We start from the raw sequence: 15,200 nt of genomic DNA, 5'->3' as shown, positions 1-15,200 counted from the left end.
GGAAGGCTTCCTCCAATCAATTGAAAGGCCTTAAGAGCAGAACTGAGGTTCCCACCCTTAGCTCCTGCTGCAGATTTCAGACGTATCAGCGCCCTCAATCACACAGGCCTGTCCCTCAAAATAAATGTCTTTACGTGTATATAACCTATGAGTTCTCTCTCTCTGGTGGGATCCTGCCTGATGCATCCCCAAACCTTTACTTGTACTTACAGTTTGTATCATGGTATCTTGCGTTTTCTTTCTTTTTTTTTTTTTTTAATGTTTATTTTTTTGGGGAGAGAGAGAGAGAGACAGAGAGACAGAGAGAGACAGAGAGAGAGAGGGAGACACAGAATCCGCAGCAGGTTCCAGGCTCTGAGCTGTAGGCACAGAGCCCGACGCGGGGCTCGAACCCACGGACCGCGAGATCGTGACCTGAGCGGAAGTCAGACGCGTAACCGGCTGAGCCCCCCAGGTGCTCCTGTGGTTTAATTTTAGAGAGAGAGAGAGAGGAAAAGAGCAAGCGGGGCGGGGGGGGGGGGGGAGAGAGAGAATCCCAGGCAGGCTCCACACTCAGCTCAGAGCTGGAGACGGGGCTCGGTCCCATGATCCTGAGATCATGACCTGAGCCGCCTGAGATCATGACCTGAGCCGAAATCAAGAAGCAGACGCTCAACAGGTTGAGCCCCCCAGGTGCCCGCAAACCAGATTTTAAACTAACAGGGGTCTAGTGTTCGTTGCTCTGTATGAGTTTTTGGAATCTTTCAACCACTCGGGGCTTTTCTTTGTCCGTGTGACTTGAGAATTTCGCCACAGAATGGGGGAAGTGCTGATGTCTGTACTGACGGATGTTCGTTGAGGCACAGACACGCCGGAGTGGGGCAGGCTTTCACTCTTCAAACGGGCGTGCAGCTTGCCACCTGTTCCCAAGGAACTGGTTGTCAGCTCAGTATGACCAACTCAAGCACCTCTTTCTGCCACTGTGATTATCAGTTGTAATTATTATTGAGAATATTAGCATCAAGACCACAGATGTCACTAAGGACCCGGGTGGAGTGGAGCTTAACCACAAAATTAGGCGCTCTGAGCCGCAAAATGCCCTCGTGTGAGCCTTTGGCTCAGTGCTGAGTGCAGCTGCATGACTACTTAGGACCATTTGTTTTCTCTGCATTTGGCTTCTGGGTAAAGACTCAAACTTAGAGAATCTACCTCAGAAAATCCAGATGGGGCAAAGAGAAGGATTGAGGAAGAGAAGATATTAAAACTCTTTCCCTCTTCCCATTTGTTCAACTAATGAAGAGTAACTGATAAGACACAGATGGTCATTTTGGAGAACATTTGGGAATTGGAGGAGAGTGTGGCTGCCCCCGCCCCCCGTGTGGTACCATAGTGTGGAGAATCCTTCTAAGGCTTTATTTAGTCGGAGTCACTGTTAGCTCACATACTTACAGATCAAAAATTACTACTCGTGGGTGGCTCACTTTTGGGGTATTTTGAAGCCCTTCAGAAGTGAGCTGAACACAGTATTTAGAGGAAGACAGCAGAGGCGAAGAGCATTGCAAGTGGCAGGTAGCATCCATATTTGCATCCTTTACAGTCTGAGTGCTGTAGGGACACAGCACTCCTTGTCCCTTGACAAGCACTCCTTGAGGCTGTTCGGGATGTTGACCTGGACCCCGAGGGAGGGCGAAGGAGAGTCTGCAGAGCTCTCGCCTGGCTGCCTTTCACAGCAGTCCTGAGCTCACAGGGTGCAGGAATGCTACAGCAAATGCTTTTAGGCAGCCTGGGGAGGGGACCCAAAGCCACCCTTCCGGCCCTGAGAGCTGGGCGAGGAGGGAGAGGAAGGCGGGGGAGTCCTTTCAACAATCGGTTTATTGACAGTTCCGGACATTACTCTGGACCTTTTGTGTAGCATTGCCTCCTTGTTGCTGCCCCCTCCCCACTTAAAAGCTTTGCTACCAGAAGCGAAGAGGGATAAAACTTGTTGGCATTTGAGTAAACTGAATCAGTTAATTTGGTCTCCTTAGCAGTGCAGCTGAACATTTGGTAGGATGATTTCAAACGGATAGGAAACCTGGTGAGACAGTGGGATAGATAGCCCAGCAGACTAGCGGCGCCTGGCAAGGGTGACACCATCAGGTGTTGGAGAGGTTGCCGAGAGCGACGGGGACCCACATACACTGCCGGAGGCAGTGAGCACGGGTACAACCCCCCTGGAAAGCACCTAGCATCATCCAGTCGAGTCGAAGCTCTGTGTGCCGTCGGACAGCCGCTCTCCTCTTGGATGCGTGCCCCACGGGCCAGGAACAAGAATGTTCCCAAATATTTGTGAGCAGTAGGTTGGATTAGTAAACTGTGATTTTATATGTCAACAAGGGAGGCCAGACCGCAGCTGCACACAACACAGGTAAAGCTCAAAAGCATCGAGTGGAGTGAAGGAAGCAAGCCACAGAAGAATGCACAGCGTGAGTCCGTTTTGAAGAGGAAGATAGGCAAAAAGCAAACTCTGCTTCAGGAACATAAACATAGATGGCAAATCTTAAAAGTAGAGAAATAGTCACTACAAAAGTCTGGATGTTTGCCTCCAGGAGGGAGGGAGGAGGACGCAGCCAGGAAGACCAGCATGGCGGTGTTGGCAGGTGGGGGCGAGGTGTGCTTTGTAATTCTTCTCTAAACCACGTGTGTAGGTTCATGCACATCTTTGTTTGTTTACCCCCCCTCCCCCACCCACCCACCCACACACACACACAAAACTAGATGGAAAGCAGTTCTTTCACACAGTTTCTCAGGCATGCCTAAATGGTACTTGCCCTTCGTGGGTGGCTCTCTTTGGTTCTTTGGCCCCAGCCCCTTTCTGGTCCCTTCCCCAACACCGCCGTGGTGGTCCAAGCACCCCCAGGGACCTGAGACACCGGTGTTTTCTCCCTCAGCAGCTGATGCAGTGATGGAGGTAGAGGAAACAAATCTGCTTCCTCGCTCAACCTTGTGGGTGACTCTGAAGTCTGCAAAGTAGCGATGTTGCAGAGTCCCTGGAGGAGGAGGAGGAGGGACAGCAGGGGCGGGCTCTAGCCTCTGGTTCCTGAGCGGGGAGAGCCTAGCCCAGACCTCCCGGGGCTGCCTAGAGGCCAAACAAGCCTCCTCCTTGGCCAGAGGGCCTGGTGAAGCCCTGTGATGAAAGCTTTCCTCTGCCACAGGGACAGCCTCTCAACAAGACAACAGACAGTCCTTCCAAGGGAAGGACAGGATTTGCTCCAGAGCAAAAGAGGTGGGGTAGGGTGGGGTAGGGTGGGCCACTTGTGTGAGCCTGTTCCTGGGGGCCGGGTGGGTGCACCTGCCTGGTGTGCCTCTGGGGGTGTGGGCAGAACTGTGATTTCCACAGCAGAGCGCTCCGTCCTCCCCTCCGGCTGGGGGCTGGGGGCCAGCAAGGCTGCCCAGGGAAGAGGTGTGAGCCATGCAGGCGCACTCGGTGGCTTCTTAACGGAAGGTAGACGTGGCCGAGCTGTGAGGCAGGAGCATCTGTCTTCACTGTGCTCTGTGTGAAAGAAACCAGTCAGGAAAAAGGAACTGGAGACTTCACAGTAATTCTAGCAGTCTGACCAGCAAAGACCCGGGGGGAAATCTGATGGCCTTCCCCCTCCCCCCACCCCCACCCCCATCTGCCTTCTGACAGCTGAATTGCCCAAGGTGAAGATATCCTCGGATGGAGACTCAACCGGCCGTGGCCTCCTGGATCACGCACGCATGTGCTTACGCGTCCTGCTCATTCCAAAAGCCGTGAGAGGTCGAGGCTGTGCAAAGAAAGGCCAAGTAACGCAGATGGCCAATCTGACGTCTGACCTGAACACATGAGAGCTTGCCTCTTGCTTTGCAGTCCACATTTGCAGAAGATTCCAGGGCCCCACCTTGCAAACAGCACCGGTTCTAAGCTGCATTTCATCAAAGGATGTCATTTTTATGAACTCATTAAAAGCCGGACAGGGCTGGGCTTGCAGGCGGGCAAAGCTTGGAGGATGACTCTTCAGTTCTTTTGATGGCTCCAGTCTTGGCGTCCAGATCTCAGGCTCATATGTAGACGGTCCTTTCTTGTGCTTTCCCACCAATGCCCTGCTCGCTCTTGTCTCCCTTCCCTTCACCCGGTCCCCCTTCTCCAAAGCTGCGAGTGACACATAGCTTTTAGGGAAGGGAACGGAAGACAGTGGAGATTGACACATAAGATGGGAGCTTGATTGCAGCTCTGGAAAAAGCGAGTTGGTGTTTGACCCTCTCACAAAATATTCTCTTTTCAGGATCTGTTTATATGTTACAGTTTTGTCACGCAGAACCTGTGAAACACATGTAGAATGAAAATACTATTCTGGAGCTTTGGAGAGTATTTTGGGATTGTGCTCCAAGGGAGTCAGCTTGAAAGTGATGGCAAGAACGTTGTTTCTCCAGAGGACTCATCTGTGTGCTGCCCCATTTTCTCCATTTAGGAAGGAATAGTGTCTCCGAGCGACCTTGACCTTGTCATGTCAGATGGCCTGGGCATGCGGTATGCGTTCATCGGACCCCTAGAAACGATGCATCTCAATGCAGAAGGTACGCTTTGCTTCCGTAGGGGCTAATAAGATGGGAGTTCTTTGCTGTTTAGTGTTCTTAGGGGTTTTGTAAACAGTACAGTTTTGCCTTTTTGTTTTTAAACAACTGGATAGAAACAGTATCATATGAAGGAGACGGCGGCCAGCCCTGGTAATTCACAGACGGGGGCTGTGACAGGTCGTAGTGTCCTGAGATGTCAGTCCACATGGAATCCATGAACCCCAGGGCTCTGCGCGGCAGAGGGCACTCAGGCGGGAAGGAAGAGAAAGACAGGTGCGTGTGGTCATGGAGACTTTGCCACATGTTACCCAGAAAGTTGTGTTCTCCTGAGAAAGATGATGCGGCTGTTTACAGAGGCAAGGAGAACAGATAGGGAAATGCCGTACGTCTCTCCTGCCTAAATCTGAGCAACTTCTAAGTGTGACATTTGGAGCTGGAGGTTTCCCGCCAGGAGGCTGGGAAGCCAGCGGGGAGACGCCTCTGCAGGGGAGGGGGCTGCGCTGGGCACGGGCGGTGCTCGGGCCAGGCCAGTCACCCCGACTTCAGAAGCCGACTGAAGCCGACTTCAGAGGGTCTGGGGAAGTAGGGCCGAGCCCACGATCTAGCGACTCTAACAGGAAGATAGATTGAGAAAGGTGAGAAGCTTCCAAGAATGAAACTGTCAGCCACACTTCAAGTGAATCAGAAACAAGACGCCGTTCGGGAAACAAGCACTGAAACCTACACTAGACTGAAACAAAATAAGTTTAAAATGCTATGAATAAAAATCTAGGCAAATATCACCTAAATGTCATCAGTACCTGCTATCTCTTAGTGTTGAAATTACAGGTAACTTTTATTACCTCTTTGCCTTTCTGTGTTGTTATAGTTTTCATAATTATTGCCATGTTATTTTAATATTTATATTATACCTGTAAAACGTATGTAGGGGGAGAAAGGGAGTGTTGTATTTAGCTCCAACGGTCCACACTTAATTGAAATACTGAGAAACTGGAACTTGTCCAGAAGAAGCTGAGCGGAGAAGTGTGTGTGTACGTGCGTGGGTGTCTTTTGTGGGCGTGGACGTGGCAGACAGACAGGTTTGGGCTCAGCACATGGCAGGAAGTTTCTAGTTCCTGGGGCTGACGTTGAGGGAGAGGGCCATGCTGCTCACGGTGAATAGAGCAGTTGGGGCTGGTTGGCCACCTGGCAGGATGTTTAGATACCGAGCAGAGATGCCTGTAATGAAGCTGGAAATCAGGAGTCTGTTTGACTGAGATTTTGTGATTCCACAATGTTTTGGCAATGCTTCAGTTTTCAGCACCGTAATTAATGAAGTATGACTTCCAGTGAATATGTCGGGGCAGTTTCGCCAGACGTAATCTTGCAGGTGCGCATACGGTGCCTTGCGGGTCGTGCAGGTGGGGTTCAATACCCGACTTGACTCTTCCTTCGATGAGCGTGGCTGAGAGCAGCTGCAGGAACAGGGAACTCTGTCCTAGCACGAGCATCTTACTTTTGTGGCAGGAGGACAGTTGAACACAGGAGAATAATGTAAAGAAAGAGGCCTCTCTCTTTAAAAGTGAAACGAGGGTTTTGAAGTATCATTGAAATAAAGTCTGGGAGAATTTCAAATGCTTTTTCGGCCGGCACCTTAAAGGTGGTAAACATATTTAAACACTTGGCATGCATATCAACACGGCTTGATAACTGCCATGCTTTTCTCTGCAATTTTCTTTTCTTCAGAATAATAAGATAACTCAGGTATCATGAGAAATCAATAGGGAGACAGCTGAGAACAGCTCTGACTCTCAGACAAATAGAAACGAAAGCCAATGAAACCAGAAACTCAAGAACCAAATAGTGTGGCAGACAGGAAGGAGGCCCGTAACAATTTTTCAAACAAAGCAGATATGATAAGAAAACCTAATTGGCTTAATATGATAATGGTGGACGGATGTAGTTTTCAACTTCAGAGCATTCCAAAGACCAGAGTTAGAGTGTTATAAGATCTGGCTTGTAACCAATGGAAATGTTCATTATTCTTCATAGTGTCATCCAGAATATATCAAGATTGGACGGAGAGGGTTCTTTTTTTCTGATGTCGTTTTCCTAAAGCCAGCATCTCAGGTTAAGGCTAGTTATTCGTCTTAAAGCTACAGTTTATCTAGAAGTGGTAAAAGTATTTTAGGATTTGTCTTTAATAGCACCTAAAAAACAGGAGGCCAGCTTGCCTACTTTGCCTTTTGGCTGAATTTTAAAAGCCACCCTCAGCAAGGACAGACTCTCTGAAGAGGGGGTCTGGTCAGCGGAGCCAGTCGGCCTGGGTTCCTACCTGATTTCTCAGCTAACTAGCCTAGGGGCACCTGGGTGGCTCAGTCAGTTAAGCATCAGCTCAGGTCATGATCTCACGGTCTGTGAGTTCGAGCCCCGTGTCAGGCTCTGTGCTGACAGCTCGGAGCCTGGAGCTGGCTTCGGACTCTGTGTCTCCCTCTCTCTCTGCCCTTCCCCCGCTAAGCACTCTGACAGTCTCTCTCTCTCTCAAAAATTAAACAAAACAAAACACCATTAAGCTAACCAGCCTCTTGCAAGTGAGTACCCCCCCCCCCCAACAATCAAATGGGCTTGGCAGCAGGGACTCCTTTCAAGGGTGCTGTGAGGATGAAGCCAGATGGAAATGTTTGTCTCGATGGCTGACACAGATGAGGTCCCTTAATCAGTATTCTGTTCATTCGGTGTCTTGTCTTGTTTTTAAATTCACTACTCTTCCAGTTTTTTTTTTCCCTTTTTAACTCTCCCCAAAAGATTCACAAGTGCATGGGGAAGAAATACAGAATGAATACAGATTAGGGCATTTTTGCAATAGAATAGTGACATCTCCAGACTTCAACCGTTTGGTTGGTTTCTTTGCTAAGCTTTCAGACTACTGGGTCAGCGAAGAGAACTGCCCCATTTGATACCTATAGCAGCTTTTTGGGCGCCTCATGACTTTACTTCTACCTGGAGAATGACTGTCTGAGAATCGGCAGGCCCCGGAAATCACCTCCAGTTGAAGCCAATGTTTACCATCCTGCCTTGTAAAATTTCCTCCTGTGTAGAGATGCTTGTCTTTTTTTTAAATTTATTATTTTTTTTTTAATTGAGGTGCTTACTTGCTGGGTTTGGCTCATTTACACAGGGCTGTTAGCTTCAGTGAAACAGGTGAACTGCTGGAGCTGGGACCTTGTGGAGTTAAGGGGCCCCAGGTAGGTTTCTGTCTCCGCCCGCCTCCCTGACCTCAGGTGAGGTCTCACTCAGGTGGGAGTTAGATAATGTTGCTCTGTGCTTTGGGGCCTTTTTGATCTTCCTTAATAAGTTCTGTGAAACTCTGCCTCTTAAAAGCAGGTGAATTCACGTAGGTGTGGGTTCATACGTCGGTGCGGGTTCATACGCCGTGTGGAAACCAGACTCCTCTGGTGTGGGTAGCGGTCAGGGCTCTCCAAGAAACTGAACACCCAGAGCCCGTCTCAGGAGCTGCCGCTGCGGGTGACGGTAGGACCGTGTGCCTGCTGGCTGTTGCATAAACGCAAACAGAGGAAGGCGCTCTCTCTCTCCACCCACCTTGGCTTATGTTGAAGGTTCAAGAAAGCACATTGTCTCGCCCTTGTGGGCTCACAGCTGAAGAATTGCAACTTAGAAAGCAGCAAGCCACGCTGAATCTAATCTCATGAGAATCACGTCTTTCCCCCACTTTTTCTTATTCCATATAAGCATCTCTTAAGAAATCAGGTTCAAAATCCTCTAAAACGCTAAGCTCAAGAGAGTTTTGGGAAGTATATTGTTGAACAGGACAGAGGGCGAGGACGTGGAGGAGAGAAAATACAGGCGAAGGCCCGAGTTCGTAGTAACGTAAGGGAAGGCTGGACTAGAAGGACAGAAGGTGAAATGGTTTCTTTTCCTCCCCATTTCCAGTGAAATTAGTATTATGGGATAATTGCCACGCACCTCCTTTCATAGCGTAGAGAAGCCAAAGTTATTGGTGGAAACGGAGTAAAAACGCTCCTTTTAATACTTGCGTAGTAGAAGAGGACAGATTGCAAATAACAGTAGCAATGATCAGTGTCCTGGGACGTTGCAGGTCGTGACTGTAAGTCACCACGAACTTGCATCTTGGGTAAGGGGGCGAGCCCTCCCAGGGGTGTCCAGCTTCTCTGCAGGTGGTGGGGGACGGTCTGCAGGCACGCGCCCTATTCGTTCCTTACCTTCACCACAAACAACGGGGCTGTTTGTCCCAAGAGCCCGAGGGCCTGTTACAGAAAGCATTTTTATATTAGTAAGAGTGAAATTTTCAGTGGTTTCCTGAACAGTACGGAGGAAGTTATGAATGGTGTGACAAGGATTTTTACTATCTTGTATTCTAGTTTGAAGGAATAAATGCCCTTTAAAACGACAGATTTTACAAAAGGGAGAGGGAAAAAAGTTCTAGAAAGCCCTTGGGAGACTAAAATGACTTCGCAGGGACAGGGAAAGGCGAACACTCATTCAGCAGATGGAAAGTGATCCAGAAGTGAGACACGGTATGTGCACAGGACCCTGTGGGTTACTGCTCACACAGGGTGGGGGGTGGGATTGGTCCCTGAGAGACTCTGCTTTCATTCCAGGCGGGCAGTCCTCAGCTAGGGGAATTTTTCCCGTTTTCTTCTCATTTGGTATCTTTATACCTTGCTTGATTCTAGTGTCTCTGACCCACCAAAAGGAACACACTGTATTCGCGTCTAGATTTTATCACCTTTAGTTCGAGTAAATAAACAAATGGATAAAGTGAAGCAGATATTTCATTTTCAAGAGGAAATAAACGTACGGGTGGTTTTCTGTGTTCCAGAAATGCCATGCCATTCAAGATGGCTAGCCAGCGTAGGACATTTAGGAGCCTCCCTGAATCCCGACTGTCAAGTTATGCTTTCGTCAAAGGAAACAAAACTCCTTATTTTTATTCGAAACCCCTTATTTTGAAACGACAGTATCTACCACTTAATTATAGGTGCTAATGTCAGAAAAGTTGGTATGCTTGAAGTGTGTACCCTTGAAATCAGTTTCTCTTCTAAGAGCAAATTGGGTTTAACTTGAGCACCCTGAAAGAGGAAACCATTTGAGCCAAGGTGGACCCCCAGTGAATTGAGGCTTTCACGTCGGTGTAGCCGCACCCAAACCAGGCCCCAAAGAAGCTGTTAAGAGTGTCGGGCGGTGGTCATTTTTATTTGAACTTAATCAGACACACTTTTCGTGGCGTGGGTGGGAGCCACGCTCTGGGATCTCTGCAAAACCCACAGTTGGTTTGTTCCCTCGCTCTCTCTTTCGCCTGACCCGCCGACCGCGGAGTCTGGTTCTGGAAAATGTCGGAAATGGGCCAGAGGCGGAATGGCAGGCGGCTCCGCGCCTGGCCTCGGCGGGGCCCGGGAGACGCCTCCCGGTGCACGTACGTGGGACCGGCCTGGGACCCGACGCGTGTCCCGGCGCACGCCCCCGCACCGGCCCGGCCGCAGGTGCCCGCGGGGCGGGGCGCGGGCCGAGCTGGCCGTTTGCCTGCAGAGCGGGTCCCGGCAAGCCCGCCCCGCGTGGGGAGGCCGCGCAGCCTGCCTGGGGCTTCCTGCCGGGGCACCTCTGCCTCTCACAGGAAATAGCAGCTTCGGCCTCAGCCGGCCCGCGCTGCTTCTCCCTCTTCCCCTCCCCTCCGGGATAAGCCTCCTCTTCCTGGGTTTCTCCACCAGAATCCTAGGGTCCCGTCTTGGGCCCCGAGACCCAGGCTTCCCGAGGGCCCCGGAGCTGCAGGAGCAGGTGCAGAGCAGCGCCGCCAGGGGACAGATGCCGCCCCAGGCTCGAGGGGTGGCTGGGCGCCGGTCCACTGGCCAGAGCCGAAGCGGGTGCGCCCGCGGAGCCTGCCTCTCAGGTAGATGCAGCCTGTGCCGAGAACCCGCCACCTTGCAGACTCCCAGCAAAGTGGTAACTAGAACTCAGGGAGTAAGTGCGAGACGGGCGGATTTAGGGAGCTTTGACACCTTTGGTTCTTAGAAAATGAATTCGAGGGGCGCCTGGGGGGCCCAGTCGGTTGAGCGTCCGACTTCGGCTCAGGTCGTGATCTCGCAGTCCGTGGGTTCGAGCCCCGCGTCGGGCTCTGGGCTGATGGCTCGGAGCCTGGAGCCTGCTTCCGATTCTGTGTCTCCCTCTCTCTGCCCCTCCCCCACTCATGCTCCATCTCTCTCTGTCTCTCACTCATAATAAATAAACGTCAAAAAATTTTTTTAAATGCATTCGAGCCATTCACAGAAGTAACCTTACAGACACATTGTTGGAGACCTTTTTGGTGAAAACAGAACTGAATGTGATATTCTACAAATCAGTGCAGGAACACAGGCCAACCCGAAAGTCTGTAAGAGGCGCTGACAGAGGCCCGAGGGTCCCGTCACTTTTCAGGATTTTAAGATCTGATGGAAAGCTTGAATAGTGACATCGGTGAGGACACTCCTTCCCCGGGGCCAGCCGACTGCGGTGGGCGTCCCCCTGCACCTTTTCTTCATCCACAGGAGGAGAAGAACCGAAGCCTGAGCTAGGGTGAGACCCTCTGAGTAGATTTCTTCATTTGGAGTTTTATAGTGTTCTTGCTGATATTGTGGGTTCTTGCTTTCGTGATTTCAGGTATGTTAAGCTACTGTGACAGATACAGTGAAGGCATGAAACGTGTCCTAAAGACTTTTGGACCCATTCCAGAGTTTTCCGGGGCCACTGTTGAAAAAGTTAACCAGGTACGTAGACCCCTTCTAGAGACTCGTGCAGGCCGAGGGGAAGCCCTGTGCCACAGGTGAGGTTTTATTTGTAGCCAGGCTTTGCCTTGGATCCTGGTGGTTCCTCACTCCCGACTTGGCATCCACGGTCCTGTCGTGGTCACAGGAGACCTTAGAGCCGTGTGACCGATGAACTGGTGGCTCATCTGAATGGTCTCAGAGGAGCTGCAGGCCTCTGTGGATTCGGAAAGTTTATGTTAATTGAGGGGTTACTAAGCTGCTTTTGTTTTTGAGAGCAAATGCACAGTTTGAATAACTAGGAACAGTTACTCTCCTGGTACGTTAGTTCCTCTGCACGCTCTGGGATTTTTTGTCTTGTCCTTTCTTTTCCTATTCCCAGGCCATGTGTCTGAAGGTTCCCGCGGATCCGGAGCATTTAGCTGCCAGACGGCGGTGGAGGGACGAATGTCTGCAGAGACTCGCCAAGCTGAAAAGGCAGATGCCGTCCCAATAAGAGCTTCCTGGGAAGCCACCGGCCTTCCTTACCGGGAGTCCCGTTCGGTGGAGTCACCAGCACCCAACCCCACCACTCGGGACCAGTGGGGAGCCGGGCAGTCTTCGTGGAGGCCCGGGGTCTGGCCACAGCAGCGGGGCTGATAGTGTCCCCGCCTTGGGTTCCCAGCACACTGGGCCCGAGGGCTGGTCACTCCCCGCCACCTGGGCAAGCAAGAGAGCAAATCGTCTGAGGATCTTCACCTTTTATTTTTCGTGTGATTCCGTATTTTAATCTGTAGCGAAGTATTTTCATAATTATTGTCAAATCTGCTCCTGAGTACTCCGTGGCCCTGAGGCAACTGCCTTCATTTTGCTAATGCTTATTCTGAATAAAGGTTTTTGATTGCATAAAGACGTCTTTTTTCTTCCCGTCTTTCTGAGAAAGACCAGTGTTTGATTCTAAAATGATCGACTTATTTCATAGTGACCATGACGAGTGAGTAAGCAAACACTTTGTTCTGGTTCCTTCGTCAGCCACTCAGTAAAAATGCACCATTTGGGGCCAGTGTTTCCCAAAGTGGATTCTACGGTGAGTGCCCTGGGGCTCTATGGTCAGACGTGTTTGGGAAACTCCTCCGACTGCCCTGCCCTTGGGCACTCACAGGTCTACAGGAAACTAAAGTCTCCAAAATCCTACAGTAAATACAGCTGTTTAACCCAACACCCTGTTATCCTCTTTGATGTGGAGTCTTGTTCTAGCACCCGTTCCCCAAATACTCTAGCAAATAGCAGTCCAAGTACCCCCCACCCTGCATGAGGTCAGCCCATCACGAGAACTTGGATCACAGGATGCCACTGCAGGGCTCCCCGACAGCTGCCCGCCCAGTGACCCTCCAGCCTTTCAAATTCAGGTGACCAGCTTGCCAGCTTCGCCTGGGAAGTAGGGAGACACCTTTTCAAGGCTGCGGTGGTATTCGAACCAGCGTCCCCAGTCAGGAACCGTGTGGGAGTTGTTCTTCTGGCTCGGGGTGCACAGACACTCACCTGTCACATTCGTTTATGTTTTAACATCTTTTGAGCAGCCGTGAGGCTTCGGGCATCAGGCAGGTAGTATCTGCCTCGCAGAAGTTTACTGCGAGACAGCAAGATGCTAGAATAAAATAGGATAGGGCCCAGAGGATCATATACACAGGACATCGTAACTAATTGCCTCTCGCTGTACCCTAGAAGGCCTCGCAGGAGACAGCCTCTGAGTCCGGTCTTGAGTAGCAGGGAAGAGTCAGCTAGCCTTCCTGGCAGAGGCAGCAGGGTGGAGAAGGGTGCCGGGTGCCCCAGGAAGGTGGGGTGGTTCCCTGCAGCCTGAAAGAGAGCTCTGGGGAGAGGAGCTGGGGCTGGGGCCGGATCCACATGGGAAAGAGTGCCGAGCTCAAAGCAATGTGTGGACCTCCCCTAAAGCAACACAGAGCCTAAGCGGTCTGTAGGTTCTGAGTGGCCCTGTCACATTGGGATTTCAGGAAGTCCCACCTGACAACAGAAGGGACTGAGCTGCAGGTGGGGCCTGTTGTGGTCTAGGTGGGGGCTGACAAGGCAGTGAATTCGGAAGGTCTCCTGGGGGTGGGACTGACGGTCATCAGTGATGCCCTGAGAAAGGTGATACCAGACTTCCTGAGTCATCCGCTCTGGCGACTGTGCAGATTTTGATGCCGTTGTATAAGATGAGGAAATTAGGAAGGAGGGGCAGGAGATCTGAATGTTCCAGATACTGAACTTCACTGAAAAAGGGAATGTGGCAAGACACGGAGGAAGTTTTCAACTTGGAAAAGGCTCTTTCTCTTCATCTGATTAAGTTTTAGGTACTCCTCAAACCCTGATGACTCAACCCCTCACTCTGTGACCCGCCGGCAGGTTGTTTCATTGAGCAAGTCGAGCCCCTGCTTCTTCCTACAGCTTCTGGCCCCCACTCCTCTCCCTTCCGCCGTCTCGTCTTCTCGGAATTGCTGCACTATCAGGGCCAGCCTGATTCCTTCTCTTATGAGCCCAGGGAGGCCGCCATAGTCTCTGGACCCAGGTTTGGGATCCCTGCTAAGAAGATGACGTCGCTGGGGGATGTGGGGTGTCGGTGGATGTCATACACGGCCTGTTGGTTTCGCGGCATCGATGGGCCATCGCAATTTCAGATAAACGGACCCAGGGAGGCCATCCGGCCTAATGGTGCGGGCCAGTACGAGGGAGCAAGGCCGGAGCTTCCTGGTGGTCCCCATGGTGGTTTGGGCGTGGAAGACACAAGTGGGGGCGGTGTGGGGGCACGTTCACGTATGTGTTTCAATTCTGTTTTCCCACGTGTGCTGTTCTTGGGACACGTGCAGCAGAGGTGCGCCCGGCCTAGGCCTGTAGCCGTCACAATGTGCAATGTACGGCGAGGAGGGTCAACGCAAAAGACCGGTCGCGACAGCGTCGAGAGAGCCAGTGTGTCGATTCCCACGTGAGGGCTGAAAAAGTTACAGTTTCCAAATTGAGAGCAGCGGAGAGCGTGCTCGCGGCCTGGAAGGAAGGCAGGAAGGCAGGCCTGGAAACCGCGGACGGAGCTAGGACTTGATCCGAAGGGGAACCGAAGGGACGACCCGGTATGTGAGCACAGGCCAAGCCCTCCGGCCTCTCAGGGAGACATTGTAGGACTTCCAAACGAGCAGCCTCTACCTTTCAGTTTGTCGTCGTGGGGGACGGCTTCCAAGAGGCTCCCTCGCTTTGGCGAGGTTGGCAAGTGCATAGTTCAGGTACCAGTCTGCCCGTGAACGTCCTCTGAGACACCACATTCATTCAGTCGCCTCTGGTCTGTGACAGTCTCTCAGTCTGGCCTTGCCGTTCGTGACCACGACGGAGCCCTGGCCAGGTCTTCTGCACAATAACCCCAGTCCGGGTGTGCCTGGTGTTCTCGAGGTGAGACGGGTTGGGTTTTGGAAAGAATACCCCGGAGGTGAAGTGCTCTTCTCACATCCTGTCCGGGGCCACATGATAGCCACATGACGTCACTGGGGATGTTTGCTTTCATCGGCTGTGTTTGCCAGGTTTCTGCACTGTGGGTTAACCATTAGAAAATAAGAAATTAATTGGAAGGACGAGCCCAAGCAGCTATTGTCCTGAGTGGTTTCTGAGTCATCTTCTGAGAACTGCAAAGCTGTCGATCTCCATCCACAGTGCAAAGGTTCCCTTTTCGTTGGTCTCTGATCCAGAGGCCTTCCTTCCCAAAGGCCCAGTATACGTCCGTGCACACAAGGATCCAGATGATCTCCTTGTTCCTCAAGTTTTAGTTCAGCAGCTTAGCACTCTTGCAGGACTCAGAGGAGGTGCCAGCTGCCCAAGGAATAGAGAACAATATATATTGTTCCCGTGGGAGTCCCAGAGATGCCAGGG

At 51.4% G+C, this 15,200-nt stretch overlaps 1 protein-coding gene across 2 annotated transcripts in view; it reads left to right on the top strand.

Moving 5' to 3' along the window:
- The window catches only part of CRYL1 (crystallin lambda 1), a 128,059-nt gene extending 115,862 nt beyond the window's left edge, over positions 1-12,197 (top strand). For both annotated transcript variants that reach the window (XM_047833078.1, XM_047833159.1), the window contains exons 6-8: positions 4,452-4,557; positions 11,209-11,315; positions 11,695-12,197. In XM_047833078.1, the coding sequence (XP_047689034.1) occupies positions 4,452-4,557; positions 11,209-11,315; positions 11,695-11,808 (327 nt within the window). In that variant the 3' untranslated portion in view covers positions 11,809-12,197. The remainder of the gene's footprint in view (positions 1-4,451; positions 4,558-11,208; positions 11,316-11,694) is intronic.
- The last annotated feature ends 3,003 nt before the right edge of the window (positions 12,198-15,200 follow it).

The sequence above is a fragment of the Prionailurus viverrinus genome, chromosome A1, assembly GCF_022837055.1.
Source record: "Prionailurus viverrinus isolate Anna chromosome A1, UM_Priviv_1.0, whole genome shotgun sequence".
Classification (NCBI taxonomy): domain Eukaryota; kingdom Metazoa; phylum Chordata; class Mammalia; order Carnivora; family Felidae; genus Prionailurus; species Prionailurus viverrinus.
This window is presented reverse-complemented; position numbering and strand designations above follow the sequence as displayed.